This window comes from Oncorhynchus keta, chromosome 32 (assembly GCF_023373465.1).
Source record: "Oncorhynchus keta strain PuntledgeMale-10-30-2019 chromosome 32, Oket_V2, whole genome shotgun sequence".
In the NCBI taxonomy this organism is placed as follows: Eukaryota; Metazoa; Chordata; class Actinopteri; order Salmoniformes; family Salmonidae; genus Oncorhynchus; species Oncorhynchus keta.
This window is the reverse complement of record NC_068452.1, coordinates 33067550-33085282: the sequence shown is the minus strand read 5'-3', so window position 1 is coordinate 33085282 and position 17733 is coordinate 33067550. Positions and strand designations below refer to the sequence as shown.

General features: G+C 43.5%; 1 protein-coding gene across 1 annotated transcript in view; it reads left to right on the top strand.

Annotated features, from left to right (window-relative positions):
* LOC118380119 (SH3 and multiple ankyrin repeat domains protein 1-like) overlaps positions 1-17733 on the top strand; it is a 136541-nt gene that overhangs the window by 109877 nt on the left and 8931 nt on the right. The window contains exons 12-19 of the mRNA XM_052491460.1: positions 1-124; positions 530-684; positions 1173-1286; positions 1760-1835; positions 14632-14714; positions 14889-15013; positions 15149-15284; positions 15362-15442. The exon at positions 1-124 is cut by the window's left edge and continues 52 nt beyond it. Coding sequence (XP_052347420.1) covers positions 1-124; positions 530-684; positions 1173-1286; positions 1760-1835; positions 14632-14714; positions 14889-15013; positions 15149-15284; positions 15362-15442 — 894 coding nt within the window. The remainder of the gene's footprint in view (positions 125-529; positions 685-1172; positions 1287-1759; positions 1836-14631; positions 14715-14888; positions 15014-15148; positions 15285-15361; positions 15443-17733) is intronic.

Sequence of the window (17733 nt, the reverse complement as noted above, 5' to 3'; positions counted from 1 at the left end):
GAACTCGCTCCCCGTCCAGAGGGAGAGCAGGGGATAAGGAGGACAGAAGTCGGCAGAGTCGGAGGCAGGGAGGAGGCGGAGGGGGAGCAGGAGAAGGAGGGGGAGCAGGAGAAGGAGCAGGAGAGTAAGATTGACTATGGTTCTGATAGAACCGAATTATGCGTAGTTCCATTATAGCGTGCTCTCTCTCCATCTACGGCAGTGTCAGTTGTCCCTCTCTGCTGTGACTCTAACATGGCACCCAATCCAAACTTGAAATCTGTATTAATAATTTGCACACAAATCTCCCGTCAATAGATGGTTTTCACAAAGGTCCAAATTATCCATGCAGACCTCAAGTTAGGATTGGGTCTACTGTGCATGAGGGTTGTGTATAGTATAAGCCTTGTCCGAGCCAGAACGGCCCATTGGGTAGGAGCCTGTCTCCTGGTTCTGTAGCGTGAAGGCAGACACTAACCACAAGGCCACTGAGTTGGTTGTGTACTGTGCTGTATGTGCTGTATGCTGAACGCTGCCCCCTTCTGGCCAGGGCGGAGTCTGTCAGCAGCAATACGGTTACGGCAGCAGGGGGCCAGCGGAGGCGTCTCTACAGCGCCGTCCCAGGACGTGTGTTTGTGGCCACGCGTTCCCACTCTGCCCAGGGAGACAGAGAGATTAGCATCAGCAAGGGAGACAAAGTCAAAGGTGTGTGTGTTTAGTGTGTCTCTGTCAGAGAATGGCTGTGTGACTGTCTGGCTGGGTGTTTTTTCAAAGTGTTTGCTAGCCTGGGTGCCAGCCTGATACATTTGCCCAGGAGATGACATGTTCATGCTGGTACCCAGGCTAGGTCTCTGTCTGCTGATGTGAGTGGTGTATGTATGAGTCTGTCTAGTGGATGTTGTCTACCTGTCTTAATGAGAGTATAAGGTCCTTGTTTGTCCTTGTCTTCAATGTCTGCAGGTATGAATATGTGTGTGTCTGTGAGTGAGTCTAAGGTGTTTCCAGGTATGTATGTCTTGGTGAGTACGTAGAGAGGTTTGCATGCCTGTTTGTGTGTTTACATTCCTCTGTGTGTGTTCACATGTTGTGGCTCTTTCCTTGTTGTTGTTTGTGCCTATATGTTGTTTTGTGTATACTGACTGTGTGAGGTAATGGCTCTGACGTGCGACGCTCTTTCCTGTCCCTTCATGCAGTGCTGAGTGTGGGCGAGGGAGGGTTCTGGGAGGGCACGGTTAAGGGACGGACCGGCTGGTTCCCCTCAGACTGTGTAGAGGAAGTGGCAGTCCGTAGCCAGGACAACCGCTCAGGTGAGACCCTGACCACACACCTGCAGACACATGCAGCGTGCCTCTCTCTCTCCCCTCTCAGTGGTCAGAAAAACACACACACATACTTACACACACACGGCAGCGCTGGCTGCTACACACAGACACACAGGCATAAAAAACAACACATTTAGCAGGAGGTCTACAGTTAGGTAGTAACACTGGGGAAGTAACACTCTAGACTCTCAGAATGATTAGAGCAGCAGAAGCAAGGTGTGGGGTGACAGGGAAGGAAGGTCCTACACTAGTCGTAGTAGTGGTGTCTGCCCACCACTAAGGCCTAAGGCAGTGGTAAACACAGCTGGTTTGACTGTATCTAGAGACTCAATAGAGAGACGTTTACTGTCGAGGTTCAGGCTGTAGTCTAACAGCAGCGTGTGACTGTAGTGACACTGTTGGTCAGTGTGGCAGGCAGGCAGCCATCATGCTGATAACACTGTGGTCGTGTGTTTTAGAGAGCCGCAGTGAGAAAGCCAAGAGACTGTTCCGCCATTACACCGTGGGCTCCTACGACAGCTTCGACGCTCCCAGGTAAGGATGGGGAGACTTTCTCTTTCTCTACAGCGTCATACTCAGAGGTCTACCTGGAAGTCAGTGAGTTGAGTGATCTTGCCCTGGATATACTTGGGGTATGTTGGAGTGTGTTGGGTAGCTGTAAGATGGGCTTTGTTAGAGTGATCTACAGTACTGTGTCAACTTGTGTTTGGGACTATGGGTAATATACTGTATATTAACCTTACCTGTGTAGTATGTGTGGAAGTGATCCACTAGAGACAATGATTGGGTGATCTACTGTGCCATCGATTGTGATTGGGTGAACTACTGTGAATTGGATTGTGATTGGGTGATCTACTGTGCGATGGATTTTAATTGGGTGATCTACTGTGCCATGGATTGTGACTGGGTGATCTACTGTGTGGTGGATTGTGATTGGGTGATCTAATGTGCGATGGATTGTGTTTGGGTGATCTACTGATATCTGAAGTTACATACAGTACTGGTCTGATATCTGAAGTTACATACAGTACTGGTCTGATATCTGAAGTTACATACAGTACTGGTCTGATATCTGAAGTTACATAAAGTACTGGTCTGATATCTGAAGTTACATACAGTACTGGTCTGATATCTGATGTTACATACAGTACTGGTCAGATATCTGAAGTTACATACAGTACTGGTCTGATATCTGATGTTACATACAGTACTGGTCTGATATCTGAAGTTACATACAGTACTGGTCTGATATCTGAAGTTACATACAGTACTGGTCTGATATCTGAAGTTACATAAAGTACTGGTCTGATATCTGAAGTTACATACAGTACTGGTCTGATATCTGATGTTACATACAGTACTGGTCAGATATCTGAAGTTACATACAGTACTGGTCTGATATCTGATGTTACATACAGTACTGGTCTGATATCTGAAGTTACATACAGTACTGGTCTGATATCTGAAGTTACATACAGTACTGGTCTGATATCTGAAGTTACATACAGTACTGGTCTGATATCTGATGTTACATACAGTACTGGTCTGATATCTGAAGTTACATACAGTACTGGTCTGATATCTGATGTTACATACAGTACTGGTCTGATATCTGAAGTTACATACAGTACTGGTCTGATATCTGAAGTTACCTACAGTACTGGTCTGATATCTGAAGTTACATACAGTACTGGTCAGATATCTGAAGTTACGTACAGTACTGGTCTGATATCTGAAGTTACATACAGTACTGGTCTGATATTTGAAGTTACATACAGTACTGGTCTGATATCTGAAGTTATATACAGTACTGGTCTGATATCTGAAGTTACATACAGTACTGGTCAGATATCTGAAGTTATATACAGTACTGGTCTGATATCTGAAGTTACATACAGTACTGGTCAGATATCTGAAGTTATATACAGTACTGGTCTGATATCTGAAGTTACATACAGTACTGGTCAGATATCTGAAGTTATATACAGTACTGGTCTGATATCTGAAGTTACATACAGTACTGGTCAGATATCTGAAGTTATATACAGTACTGGTCTGATATCTGAAGTTACATACAGTACTGGTCAGATATCTGAAGTTATATACAGTACTGGTCTGATATCTGAAGTTACATACAGTACTGGTCAGATATCTGAAGTTATATACAGTACTGGTCTGATATCTGAAGTTACATACAGTACTGGTCAGATATCTGAAGTTATATACAGTACTGGTCTGATATCTGAAGTTACATACAGTACTGGTCAGATATCTGAAGTTATATACAGTACTGGTCTGATATCTGAACTTCTGTAGACTGTCATCGACGTGTCCTCTACTGATGTGCTTGTTGAGTATGTTGTCGTTGTTGTTGTTGTTGACTTCCAGATCGCTCCGTTGACACTTTGGAGTGTAACTCCTCTCATTAACACCTAGTGATGTAATGTCCTTCTCTTTATTAATGTCATGTTTTTGCGTGGCGGCTCAGAGAGGCTCTGTTATGAGGCAAACCAATTTAACGGTCCTGGACTTGGACAATTATTGACAAAGAAATAAACACACTGCCATCTCGACAACACAAACACACACAAAAGCATTCATTATTTTGCGTAATTTCATTCAGACTTACGTACTCTACCAAGCAACTGACACCTGCATGGAAACTCACACAAATGTTTCTACACCCACATCAGGGATATTTAAACAAATGTACCCGATACGATATAAAACTCCAGGTTGTTTAGTCAGTCTGTGACACTGCTAACTCACTGCTAACTCATTGCTAACTCACTGCTAAGTCTGTTTTTATCAGAGCACTGGTGTGGATCCATCTCACCCTGCTTTCTTCCACTCCTCTATATTTGGCTTTGTCACCCCTTCCACCTCTCTCTCTCTATCGCTCCCTTTATTTTTATTCATCACCGTTTTACTCACCCCCTGTTCTTTTTCATTTTCTCTCCATCACCCTCCCTCCCCTGTGGTGTTTCCATCTGGAGAACAGACAGTGAAGGGCACTCTGGAGGGTGAGAGGGATGAACAGAGCAAGAAAGGAGGTGAAGAGGAGAGATTCTACACTATGTAGAAGTAGACGAAGAAGAGAAAAGGGAGAGAGAACGCAGGAGAGGAAATAGACGTGAATGAACAACCCCCCTTTCTCTCCCACTTTCACCTCATCACCTTTCAATCCGCTTTTAGATGGAAGATGTTTTTATATTGACAGTAAGAGATCTTGTACACCTCCTGATCTGTCTAATGAAGCAGGCTTTTACTGCTCTAACTAGCTGTGACAGTTTAACAAGGCTCGGTCGAGACGGCAGTCAGCTAAATGAATGGCTTAAATTGATATTGTGGCACAGCGATTACATTAACAAGGATTAGAGGAAGAGGAGAGATGAGCAGGGAGAGATGTTCTCCCTCTATACATTTTCACCCCTAGTGTCCATCTTTATCAATCCATTCCTCCTTTCTCCCTATTTGTCCTTATCCTCCCTTCTTTACTCCTTTACTTGTCTCCTCCTTCCTTCCTTCCTTCCTTCCTTCCTTCCTTCCTTCCTTCCTTCCTTCCTTCCTTCCTTCCTTCCTTCCTTCCTTCCTTCCTTCCTTTCTTCCTTCCTTCCTTCCTTCCTTCCTTCCTTCCTTCCTTCCTTCCTTCCTTCCTTCCTTCCTTCCTTCCTTCCTTCCTTCCTTCCTTTCTCCCCTTCCTTCCTTCCTTCCTTCCTCCCCTTCCTTCCTTCCTTGTTCTCTTCTTCCATCCAAATAAGCCTCCCTCCTCCGTGCCCCCTCTCTCCCTGTGTCTCAGAGCCCATGGCAGTGAACTCCCCTAGTAACACACATGACAACTGTTCTGGGGCAGCGGTCTGTGAAATAGGGACAAGGAAGCACACACACATTCTGGAGAAGAGTGGATTATTGCCCTCCATCACAAGAGGTGCTTTCAAATCACATTCTGGTGCACATTGTACGTTTTACATTATAGGTGAACACTCATGCACACATACACTCATACACACATGACCACACACACAAGTTACACACGAGTCACACATACATGACCACACACACGAGTCACACACACTAACATGACCAAACACCTGCCAACATTCACTCGCTTGCCCCCTCCCCCTTGTACTCTTTCTCCCTCTCTCACTCTCACTCTCTTTCTCTCTCTCTTTCACTCTCTCCCGCTCTCTCTTTTTTCTCACTCAATCTCTCTCTCTCTCTCTCTCTCTCTCTCTCTCTCTCTCTCTCTCTCTCTCTCTCTCTCCCCCTCCCTCTCTCTTTCTACCTCTCTCCTTCTCTCCCTCTCTCTCTCTCTCTCTCTCCCTCCGTCACACACACACACACACACACGCGCGCGGGGCCATACACTAAATTCACAGCAGTATAGCTTAACATGCAGAGAGAGAAACAAAAACAAAAAGAGAGGGAGGGAAGGAGAGAGAAGAGAAGAACAGCAATAGGCAGTGAAGGCAGAAAGGCACCAGAGAAAGGTAGGGGGAGAGAGAGGGGGAGATTGAGCGAGAGACAGGGAGGCAGAGAGGGAGGGAGGGAGAGAAAGGCGACAGAAGACAACATCGACATACATCGAACGAAGCACTGACAGAGATGATGTGAGTGCCTTTTTAAAGAGAATCTCTCTCGCTCTAATTCTCTCTCTTCCTTCTGCTGCTCATCCCCAGCTGAATCTCTCTTCTTCTTCCTGTCTGTCTTGATGCGTCTCCTTCCTCCCGTTTCCCTGCCTCGCTCTCCTCTTTTCATTCATGCACTCTGCTTTGTTTACAGACAATGTGAGAGAGGAAAGAGGAGGAGAGGTGAGGGGACTGTGTACATGTGTGTGTGTTGATTAAAGGCCATGGGGGAGGGGAGATGTTAAGAGTGATCTAAGGGCATGTAGGGTCACTGAAGTAGAGAGGACGGAAGAGGGGTAGGACAAAATGAGTGCAGAGATGACAGAAATGGGGAAATGGTAGAGACGTGAGATGGGAGGAAGACATAGGTTGACAGGTGGTAGGAGATGGGAAAAAGAGAGAGAGAATATAGAATTCACGTGTTGTCTATATTTGGTTTATTAAAGGTGCAATATGCAGAAATCTCTCTACTATTTCCTGGTTGCTAGTAGTTAATTGTTGCTAATAGTTCTACTGATTTCAGTACATTTTGACAAAACAAGCAATGCATAGTGTAGAGAATCATTGTACAATCTAAACCGCTGTGAAATACATTTTCAATAACCCAAAATGTTGCATTTTCAGCTGGTCGAAGCTGGTGTACAAAAACTGAAAGTAAAAGACGCAAAAACTAAACTTAAGAACGGGAAGCATAGAAATAGCTCACATAGAACACATCTACTGCTTCTTAGACGTGCTTTCAAAGAAGTCTGTTTTCTATGTGCATTTGATAATAGATGAATCATCTATCATAAGGATCATAAATAGCCTGTATACATATATGAGTTGTGAAAAACATTGTGATTGTGATGACAGCATGCAAGCCTCAGCAGTTCAGAGCAACAGTCAGTGCGTTATACAGTATCTCCCTATCTGGAGTGAGTTACGGCAAGGGAGAGGAGTCAAACAGAACATGGCCTTAACTCATCCAAAATGCATCCGTTCTTGTGAATGGAGAATCATAACTGAGGAGGAAAACAGTGATTGACAGACTCGGTGAATACCACTGATAGAGATATATACAGAGATAGAAGAAAGGAGAAAGGAATGTGTTTGAGTGTGTGTATGTGTGTGCGTGTCAGTGCGTCTCTTTTCTCTTTATATTCTGTTGGTGTATGAAATAGTCACATACTCAGCAAACAAACCCGATCACCCCTTGGCCCGCTCTTTCTCCTCTCTCTCAAAATTACCTCATATCTCTCTCCCTTTTTATGCTAAACCATCTTCCCCTTCACTCACACACTCCCTCCTTCTCCCTCTCTTGTTCCCCTCTCTCTCTCTCTCTCTCTCTCTCTCTCTCTCTCTCTCTCTCTCTCTCTCTCTCTCTCTCTCTCTCTCTCTCTCTGTGTCGCAGTCATAGTGAACCATCTCCATCTCTCTCCTTCTCCCTCGTTCTCTGTCTGTCTTAAGTATGAAGGGGCTGGGAGAGCTAGGCCCTCACTCTCTCTCTCTCCATCGCTCTCTCCTCCTCTCCTCCCCTCCCTCGGCTCGTACTCACTGCTCTCTCGCTGGAAGACGAGAAGGAGGAGGAGGAGGAGGGGGGGGGAAATGGCGATGGGGGGATGCGGCGAGGAGGATCTCTCCCTCTCTTCTTCTTGGCCGTCGCTAGGCCCCATGAATAGGAGTGTCTGGTTCATTTACAGGTACTGGCTGTTTTTGATTTCTCACTGGTCGCAGGGCTGGAGGATAGAGGGATGGTGAGGGGGAGGGAGGAAGGGAGGGAGAGGAGCATGCATGTGGACATGGATGGTAGACTGGAGTGATTAGGAAGACTAATCGATAGACAGATGGGATGTGTTGCAATGCATGAGCCTGTACGTGTGTCCGTGTGTGTGCCTGTGTGTGTGTGTGCGTCTGTGTCTGTGTGTGTGTGTAGTGAGGAATGAGAGATGCATGCACAGCCCGGTACATTAGCAGTAACGTTACAGCCTAGCTGTGTCTCCATGTACATTAATCACTCTCCTCTCCCTCTCCGTGTCTGTACGTCTGCCTTCAGTAGCAACACAGTACCGACACAACTGTCTGATAATTGCTGCTTCTCTCATCTGCAGAATGCGTGTGTGTGTCGTGTTTGTGGGTCTCTGTGTGTGACAGTCTGTGAGCTGTTGTTGATTGAGAACAAGGTATAGGAGGCAGATCTATAACATGTATCCCCGCTAGTGGCTCTGCTTCTACTGTGTCTACATATGGTGTGTGTACGTGTGTGTGTGTTATCAATGAGTGCCCCTGTGCATGTGTACAAACATTAGTGTATAAGAGAATGAGAAGTGGTTTGAGAGGTGCATGCTGTGCCATGGGTAGCAGTCTCCCTTGCTATGTTTCTAGATGATGTTACCAATACTTATAGCAGAGCTGGGACGATAAACCCCAAATTATCCACACCGACCATACCGATCACTTATCGCAGGCATTTTGCTGGTACCATTCACTACGACAAGTATCCTATACTAGAGAAATGTGAAGTTCTACACCTGCATTGCTGTTTGGGGTTCTCGACTGGGTTTCTGTAATGTTAATGTTATAAACTGTGGTTCACATTAATGTTATAAACTGTGGTTCACATTAATGTTATAAACTGTGGTTCACATTAATGTTATAAACTGTGGTTCACATTAATGTTATAAACTGTGGTGCACATTAATGTTATAAACTGTGGTTCACATTAATGTTATAAACTGTGGTTCACATTAATGTTATAAACTGTGGTGCACATTAATGTTATAAACTGTGGTGCACATTAATGTTATAAACTGTGGTGCACAGTAATGTTATAAACTGTGGTTCACATTAATGTTATAAACTGTGGTTCACATTAATGTTATAAACTGTGGTGCACATTAATGTTATAAACTGTGGTTCACATTAATGTTATAAACTGTGGTTCACATTAATGTTATAAACTGTGGTTCACATTAATGTTATAAACTGTGGTGCACATTAATGTTATAAACTGTGGTTCACATTAATGTTATAAACTGTGGTTCACATTAATGTTATAAACTGTGGTGCACATTAATGTTATAAACTGTGGTTCACATTAATGTTATAAACTGTGGTTCACATTAATGTTATAAACTGTGGTGCACGTTAATGTTATAAACTGTGGTTCACATTAATGTTATAAACTGTGGTTCACATTAATGTTATAAACTGTGGTTCACATTAATGTTATAAACTGTGGTGCACATTAATGTTATAAACTGTGGTTCACATTCATGTTATATGTGGTTCACATTCATGTTATAAACTGTGGTTCACATTCATGTTATAAACTGTGGTGCACATTAATGTTATAAACTGTGGTTCACATTCATGTTATAAACTGTGGTTCACATTAATGTTATAAACTGTGGTGCACATTAATGTTATAAACTGTGGTTCACATTAATGTTATAAACTGTGGTTCACATTAATGTTATAAACTGTGGTTCACATTAATGTTATAAACTGTGGTGCACATTAATGTTATAAACTGTGGTTCACATTCATGTTATATGTGGTTCACATTCATGTTATAAACTGTGGTTCACATTCATGTTATAAACTGTGGTGCACATTAATGTTATAAACTGTGGTTCACATTCATGTTATAAACTGTGGTTCACATTAATGTTATAAACTGTGGTGCACATTAATGTTATAAACTGTGGTTCACATTAATGTTATAAACTGTGGTGCACATTAATGTTATAAACTGTGGTTCACATTAATGTTATAAACATTAATGTTATGGTGGTTCACATTAATGTTATAAACTGTGGTTCACATTAATGTTATAAACTGTGGTGCACATTAATGTTATAAACTGTGGTTCACATTAATGTTATAAACTGTGGTGCACATTAATGTTATAAACTGTGGTTCACATTAATGTTATAAACTGTGGTGCACATTAATGTTATAAACTGTGGTTCACATTAATGTTATAAACTGTGGTGCACATTAATGTTATAAACTGTGGTGCACGTTAATGTTATAAACTGTGGTGCACGTTAATGTTATAAACTGTGGTTCACGTTAATGTTATAAACTGTGGTTCACATTAATGTTATAAACTGTGGTTCACATTAATGTTATAAACTGTGGTTCACATTAATGTTATAAACTGTGGTTCACATTAATGTTATAAACTGTGGTGCACATTAATGTTATAAACTGGTTCACATTAATGTTATAAACTGTTCACATTAATGTTATAAACTGTGGTTCACATTAATGTTATAAACTGTGGTTCACATTAATGTTATAAACTGTGGTTCACATTAATGTTTAAACTGTGGTTCACATTAATGTTATAAACTGTTATAAACTGTTCACATTAATGTTATAAACTGTGGTTCACGTTAATGTTATAAACTGTGGTTCACATTAATGTTATAAACTGTGGTTCACATTAATGTTATAAACTGTGGTTCACATTCATGTTATAAACTGTGGTTCACATTAATGTTATAAACTGTGGTTCACATTAATGTTATAAACTGTGGTTCACATTAATGTTATAAACTGTGGTTCACATTAATGTTATAAACTGTGGTTCACATTAATGTTATAAACTGTGGTTCACATTAATGTTATAAACTGTGGTGCACATTAATGTTATAAACTGTGGTTCACATTAATGTTATAAACTGTGGTGCACGTTAATGTTATAAACTGTGGTTCACATTAATGTTATAAACTGTGGTTCACATTAATGTTATAAACTGTGGTTCACATTAATGTTATAAACTGTGGTTCACATTAATGTTATAAACTGTGGTTCACATTAATGTTATAAACTGTGGTTCACATTAATGTTATAAACTGTGGTTCACATTCATGTTATAAACTGTGGTTCACATTAATGTTATAAACTGTGGTTCACATTAATGTTATAAACTGTGGTTCACATTCATGTTATAAACTGTGGTTCACATTCATGTTATAAACTGTGGTTCACATTAATGTTATAAACTGTGGTTCACATTAATGTTATAAACTGTGGTTCACATTAATGTTATAAACTGTGGTTCACATTCATGTTATAAACTGTGGTTCACATTCATGTTATAAACTGTGGTTCACATTAATGTTATAAACTGTGGTTCACATTAATGTTATAAACTGTGGTTCACATTCATGTTATAAACTGTGGTTCACATTCATGTTATAAACTGTGGTTCACATTAATGTTATAAACTGTGGTGCACTTTAATGTTATAAACTGTGGTTCACATTAATGTTATAAACTGTGGTTCACATTAATGTTATAAACTGTGGTTCACATTCATGTTATAAACTGTAGTTCACATTAATGTTATAAACTGTGGTGCACGTTAATGTTATAAACTGTGGTTCACATTAATGTTATAAACTGTGGTTCACGTTAATGTTATAAACTGTGGTTCACATTAATGTTATAAACTGTGGTTCACGTTAATGTTATAAACTGTGGTTCACATTAATGTTATAAACTGTGGTTCATTAATGTTATAAATTAATGTTATAAACTGTGGTTCACATTAATGTTATAAACTGTGGTTCACATTAATGTTATAAACTGTGGTTCACATTAATGTTATAAACTGTGGTGCACGTTAATGTTATAAACTGTGGTTCACATTAATGTTATAAACTGTGGTTCACATTAATGTTATAAACTGTGGTTCACATTAATGTTATAAACTGTGGTGCACGTTAATGTTATAAACTGTGGTTCACATTAATGTTATAAACTGTGGTTCACGTTAATGTTATAAACTGTGGTTCACATTAATGTTATAAACTGTGGTTCACGTTAATGTTATAAACTGTGGTTCACATTAATGTTATAAACTGTGGTTCACATTAATGTTATAAACTGTGGTTCACATTAATGTTATAAACTGTGGTTCACATTAATGTTATAAACTGTGGTTCACGTTAATGTTATAAACTGTGGTTCACATTAATGTTATAAACTGTGGTTCACATTAATGTTATAAACTGTGGTTCACATTAATGTTATAAACTGTGGTTCACATTAATGTTATAAACTGTGGTTCACATTAATGTTATAAACTGTGGTTCACATTAATGTTATAAACTGTGGTTCACATTAATGTTATAAACTGTGGTTCACATTAATGTTATAAACTGTGGTTCACATTAATGTTATAAACTGTGGTTCACATTAATGTTATAAACTGTGGTTCACATTAATGTTATAAACTGTGGTGCACATTCATGTTATAAACGTATCATTCTATTTATGGTTATAGCATTAATTGAGGTAATTTATCAGGATAGGGTTTTTTGTCCATATCCCCCGGCTCTAACTTCTAGATTGTGTCGCATGGATCAGTTACATTGGAGATACAGTAGGTATGTATGTAGGAGGAAAATGGTTAGATGATTGTGTGGTGTTATTACGGTATGCACAACCTTGAGTTGGTGACAGACTTGATGACAGGAGAGCTTGTGTCAGTATAGATACCACTGGGCTGCAGTCCAGAGGAATGTTTGTGTGAGGAACATAACCAACCTAACAAACCAATCCCCATGGTGTGGCAGGTCCCAAATTACACCTTATTCCCCATATAGATCCCATTCATCTCTGGTCAACAGTGGTGCACTAGGCTCAATTATGAGGAAGGTGTCATTACAGATGGATGCAGTCCGTGATTGTGTGGTGCTCATTGGTTCATGCTGGCAAATGACTGTATTTAAGTGAGTTGCTATGCGAGTTGCTATGCCAGTGGAGGGGACGGCCTGGGTGAAGAAGAAGAAGGGAAGAAAAACAGTCCAGCAACATACAGTGCGTAAACATTATTAAAGGTAAACAGTATGTTGACAGTAGCTAGTTGAATCATTGGATGACTGGTTAACTACCCAAACTAGGTCTTCTAAAAGGGGATTAAGTGGCTGACATGCAGGTGCTTGTGGGTATTCTCACTTCTTCTGTGGTCTTTCCATGATAGCTCCATGTACTCTAGTTAGATAGCAACTGGAAACTGCCAATTATCGTCATCTCCCATACTCATTATCCCCTGTTTATTCATGAGGCTATTTTAGCGAGGCGGACCAACATAACCTGACCTCTTTATTGGCTCTACATGTGAGGATTCTTCTTCTTTGGATGACTACTTCTGTGTCATCAGAGCACCTAGCTGTGCATACATTTCCCTCTTCCAGTGTAGTCAGGCCTCTCTATATTACACCAGCTAGATCCTACGTCCTGTAACTTGTTGCTCAGGCAACCGTCATCATCATATATAGCCTAGCATCTTAGAGCGTGAGGTTCTGGAACAACATCTCTGGTCTTTCTGTCAACCAACCCAGCGCAATCTCACTGTACCTCACCTAGTCACCGACACAAGGCTGCCCAGCGAGCCCCTGGTCTGGTGCATTATGTCATCAGCTGACCCCTGACCCCAGAGAGAACACAGGAAATACAAAACCCACTGCCCAGCTCTAGGGAGCCGAGTCAGGGCAGAGTCAGTTAAATGTATTCATTCATGTGCTTAAAAATGTGCCCTCATTTCAGAAGGTCCCTGACCCCTCTCACCTCCCTCTCTCTCCCAGGATTAAGGCTCCCTCCTGGGGCAGTGTGCATGTATGCAGGGGGATACCTATCTCCTACCTCTCTCTCCTACCTCTCTCTCTCCTACCTCTCTCTCTCCTACCTCTCTCTCTCCTACCTTTATCTCCTACCTCTCTCTCTCCTACCTATCTCACCTACCTCTCTCTCTCCTACCTATCTCTCCTACCTCTATCTCCTACCTCTCTCTCTCCTACCTCTCTCCTACCTATCTCACCTACCTCTCTCTCTCCTACCTATCTCTCCTACCTCTCTCTCTCCTACCTCTCTCTCCTACCCCTCTCTCTCCTACCTCTCTCTCCTACCTCTCTCTCTCCTACCTATCTCTCCTACCTCTCTCTTTCCTACCTATCTCTCTCCTACCTATCTCCTAACTCTCTCTCCTACCTATCTCTCCTACCTCTCTCTCCTACCTATCTCTCCTACCTCTCTCTCTCCTACCTCTCTCTCTCCTACCTCTCTCTCCTACCTCTCTCTCACTCCTACCTATCTCTCCTACCCCTCTCTCTCTCCTACCTCTATCTCTCCTACCTCTCTCTCCTACCTCTCTCTCCTACCTCTCTCTCCTACCTCTCTCTCTCCTACCTCTCTCTCCTACCTCTCTCCTACCTCTCTCTCTCTCTCTCTCTCCTACCTCTCTCTCTCTCTCTCTCTCTCTCTCTCTCTCTCTCTCCTACCTCTCTCCTACCTCTCTCTCTCTCTCTCTCCTACCTCTCTCTCCTACCTCTCTCTCTCCTACCTATCTCTCCTACCTCTCTCTCTCTCTCTTTCCTACCTCTCTCTCTCTCTCTCTCCTACCTCTTTCTCCTACCTATCTCTCCTACCTATCTCTCCTACCTCTCTCTCTCCTACCTCTCTCTCCTACCTCTATCTCTCCTACCTCTCTCTCTCTCTCTCCTACCTCTCTCTCTCTCTCCTACCTCTCTCCTACCTTTCTCTCCTACCTCTCTCTCTCTTATCTCTCTCTCCTACCTCTCTCTCTCCTACCTCTCTCTCTCTTTCTCTTCTTCCTGCTGTCCCCTTTTTCTTCCACTCCTTTTTTTAATGTATCTCATGTTATCGCTAAGTGTCTCTCCCCATCTCTCTCTGTCCTCTCTCTTAGTGACTATATCATCAAGGAGAAGACAGTGCTTCTGCAGAAAAAAGACAGTGAGGGTTTTGGCTTTGTGCTGAGAGGAGCCAAGGGTAAGGAAACACGTGCGATCAGCTGTTGATAAATAGACAGTCAGGCATACAGACAGGCCTTTAACAAACAGGCACACACACACACAGTCTCACTGTGCTGCCAGGGCTTCATCAGTCTAGTTATTACAGTGGTTATGACATAATGCTGGTTACCCCTCTGTTCTCTGTCTTCAGCTCAGACCCCCATCGAGGAGTTCACTCCCACCCCAGCCTTCCCAGCACTGCAGTACCTGGAGTCTGTCGACGAAGGAGGCGTGGCCTGGAGAGCCGGTCTGAGAATGGGAGACTTCCTCATTGAGGTGTGTGCTGCTAGGGCATGATGGGAGCTGAAGTTGGATTCTTCACAATGACTATTATTATGAAAAATCACCCTCTCTAACCAATTACATGGACTTCTTCTTCTTCCCCTCTATTCCCCCCCACCCCCCTCTCAGGTGAATGGTCAGAATGTGGTGAAGGTGGGACACAGGCAGGTGGTCAACATGATCAGGCAAGGTGGAAACGCCCTCATGGTCAAGGTTGTCATGGTGACACGTAACCCTGACATGGAGGATGGCCAGAGAAAGAAAAGTAAGAGACAACACAGGGTCTGGAACTACGACAACGATGATGGCGACGAGGATGATAATGCTTTCCTTTCTCCACAGTCCCCCAACAGAGTAAAAGACTAAGCACTCCGGCCATCGCTCTCCGCTCCAAATCCATGACCTCAGAACTGGAGGAGATGGGTAAGACATGGGGGATACGGGTTGGGTTCTGGGTAGAGACAGGAAAGACAAGGACAGAGGAGGGAGGAGACCAGGAACATACGGAGAGGGAAAGAGCATCCAGAAGGAATACAAAGGAATGTAGAGGGAGATGTACGTCTGGAGATAGAGAGAGATGATGAGAAGGTGAAAGACAGGAGAGATGGGTAGAGCTTAAGATGCATGAAGTGAAAAAAGCCAGAGAGGCCTAAAAGAAGAAAGAACCCACTGGGCACAGACGTCTGTTCTACGTTTCAACCAGTGTGTGCCCATTGGGAAAGGAAAGGCACAAAGGGAATACAAAGTCACAGAGAGGTGGGCTGTGATGGACAGAGGGAAGAAAAGGAGGGCAAGCAAGAGAGGCAGAGAAGTGACACTGTCATGTACTGTCTGAGTGTCCAGGGAAAGGTGTCAGAACCTTAATGGTGACAGCATTGTTAGGGTACCAACATGGATGAGAGTCTCAATGCATTTCACTGTTCTTTCAGAGGTTCCACACTGTCACTTCCAGCACCCCCACTACAGGTAACCCCTCAAACAATGACCCCACCCACCCCTGATCCTTTTCACTGCGCCCCCTTTTACCCCCGCACCCCCAACCCTATAACCCCAGACCAGTCCCACGTCTCCACAAACACACCTACCCTGGCTGAGTGTGTTGTTGCCAGGGTAACACTGCAGGGGGTGGGTGTCACTCTGAGGGAGACTACTGTAGATGCTGAGGTCTCTACTGAGCATGCTCACTTCACCCATGATGATGATTTATGGGAGCAGATAATATGAGAGGCAAGCGGGAGCCTCTGAGTATTTCCTATCTGATCCTAGGTCAGATTCCAGCTCATTCCAACAGACTCCCATATGTCCCTCTCTCTTACAAGCCAGTCTGCTGGGACATTACTCCTGTCCTCAATACACACTGCTTATTATCTCCTCTAGTGCAGAGCCAGGATAAGATCCAGATGGTTGGGTAACTACTAGCTTACTGTACCCCTGACTATCCCCCCAACACCCCTCTCTGTGGTCCAAACCCCTGACTATCCCCCCAACACCCCTCTCTGTGGTCCAAACTCCTGACTAACACCCCAACACCCCTCTCTGTGGTCCAAACCCCTGACTATCCCCCCAACACCCCTCTCTGTGGTCCAAACCCCTGACTAACACCCCAACACCCCTCTCTGTGGTCCAAACCCATGACTATCCCCCCAACACCCCTCTCTGTGGTACAAACCCCTGACTAACACCCCAACACCCCTCTCTGTGGTCCAAACCCATGACTATCCCCCCCAACACCCTCTCTGTGGTACAAACCCCTGACTAACACCCCAACACCCCTCTCTGTGGTCCAAACCCATGACTATCCCCCCAACACCCCTCTCTGTGGTACAAACCCCTGACTAACACCCCAACACCCCTCTCTGTGGTCCAAACCCCTGACTATACCCCCAACACCCCGCTCTGTGGTCAAAACCCCTGCCTATCCCCTCATCACCCCTCTCTGTGGTCCAAACCCCTGACTATCCCCCCAACACCCCTCTGTGGTCCAAACCCTTGACTATCCCCCCAACACCCCTCTCTGTGGTCCAAACCCCTGACTATCCCCTCATCACCCCTCTCTGTGGTCCAAACCCCTGACTATCCCCCCAACACCCCTCTCTGTGGTCTAAACCCCTGACTATCCCCCATCACCCCTCTCTGTGGTCCAAACCCCTGACTATCCCCCCATCACCCCTCTCTGTGGTCCAAACCCCTGACTATCCCCTCATCACCCCTCTCTGTGGTCCAAACCCCTGACTAACCCCTCATCACCTCATCCAAAACCCCTGACTGACTGATTGACACACAGCATGAGCAGCCGCCCCACAGACCCCCCCTGCCCTCCCCTGACCTCCCCCCACCTGTAAACCAATGATCACTACCCCTATAGTATGGAACATCCCAAACCTACACTACACTAATGTTGCAGCCCCTCGTCCCACTACTACACAAACCTGAACGCTATAATAGCAGTATATCTACTGTATAACCCCACACATACATGGCCCCTGTCCAGAGTGATAATGCAACTATACTCTCCATATTTCATGTAGAACCATACAGTAGATATATTTGTTTCATTTCATCTTCATAAACAAACATGTCTTTTCATATAAAAGTCTGTCCTGCAACTGTTCTTTACGGATCAACTTCTGCTCCTCATTCCATATGCGCATTCCCTAAAGGTTTCTGGAGCAGAATGTGTGAGGGAGTCATATCAGCCTGAGCCATATGCTTAT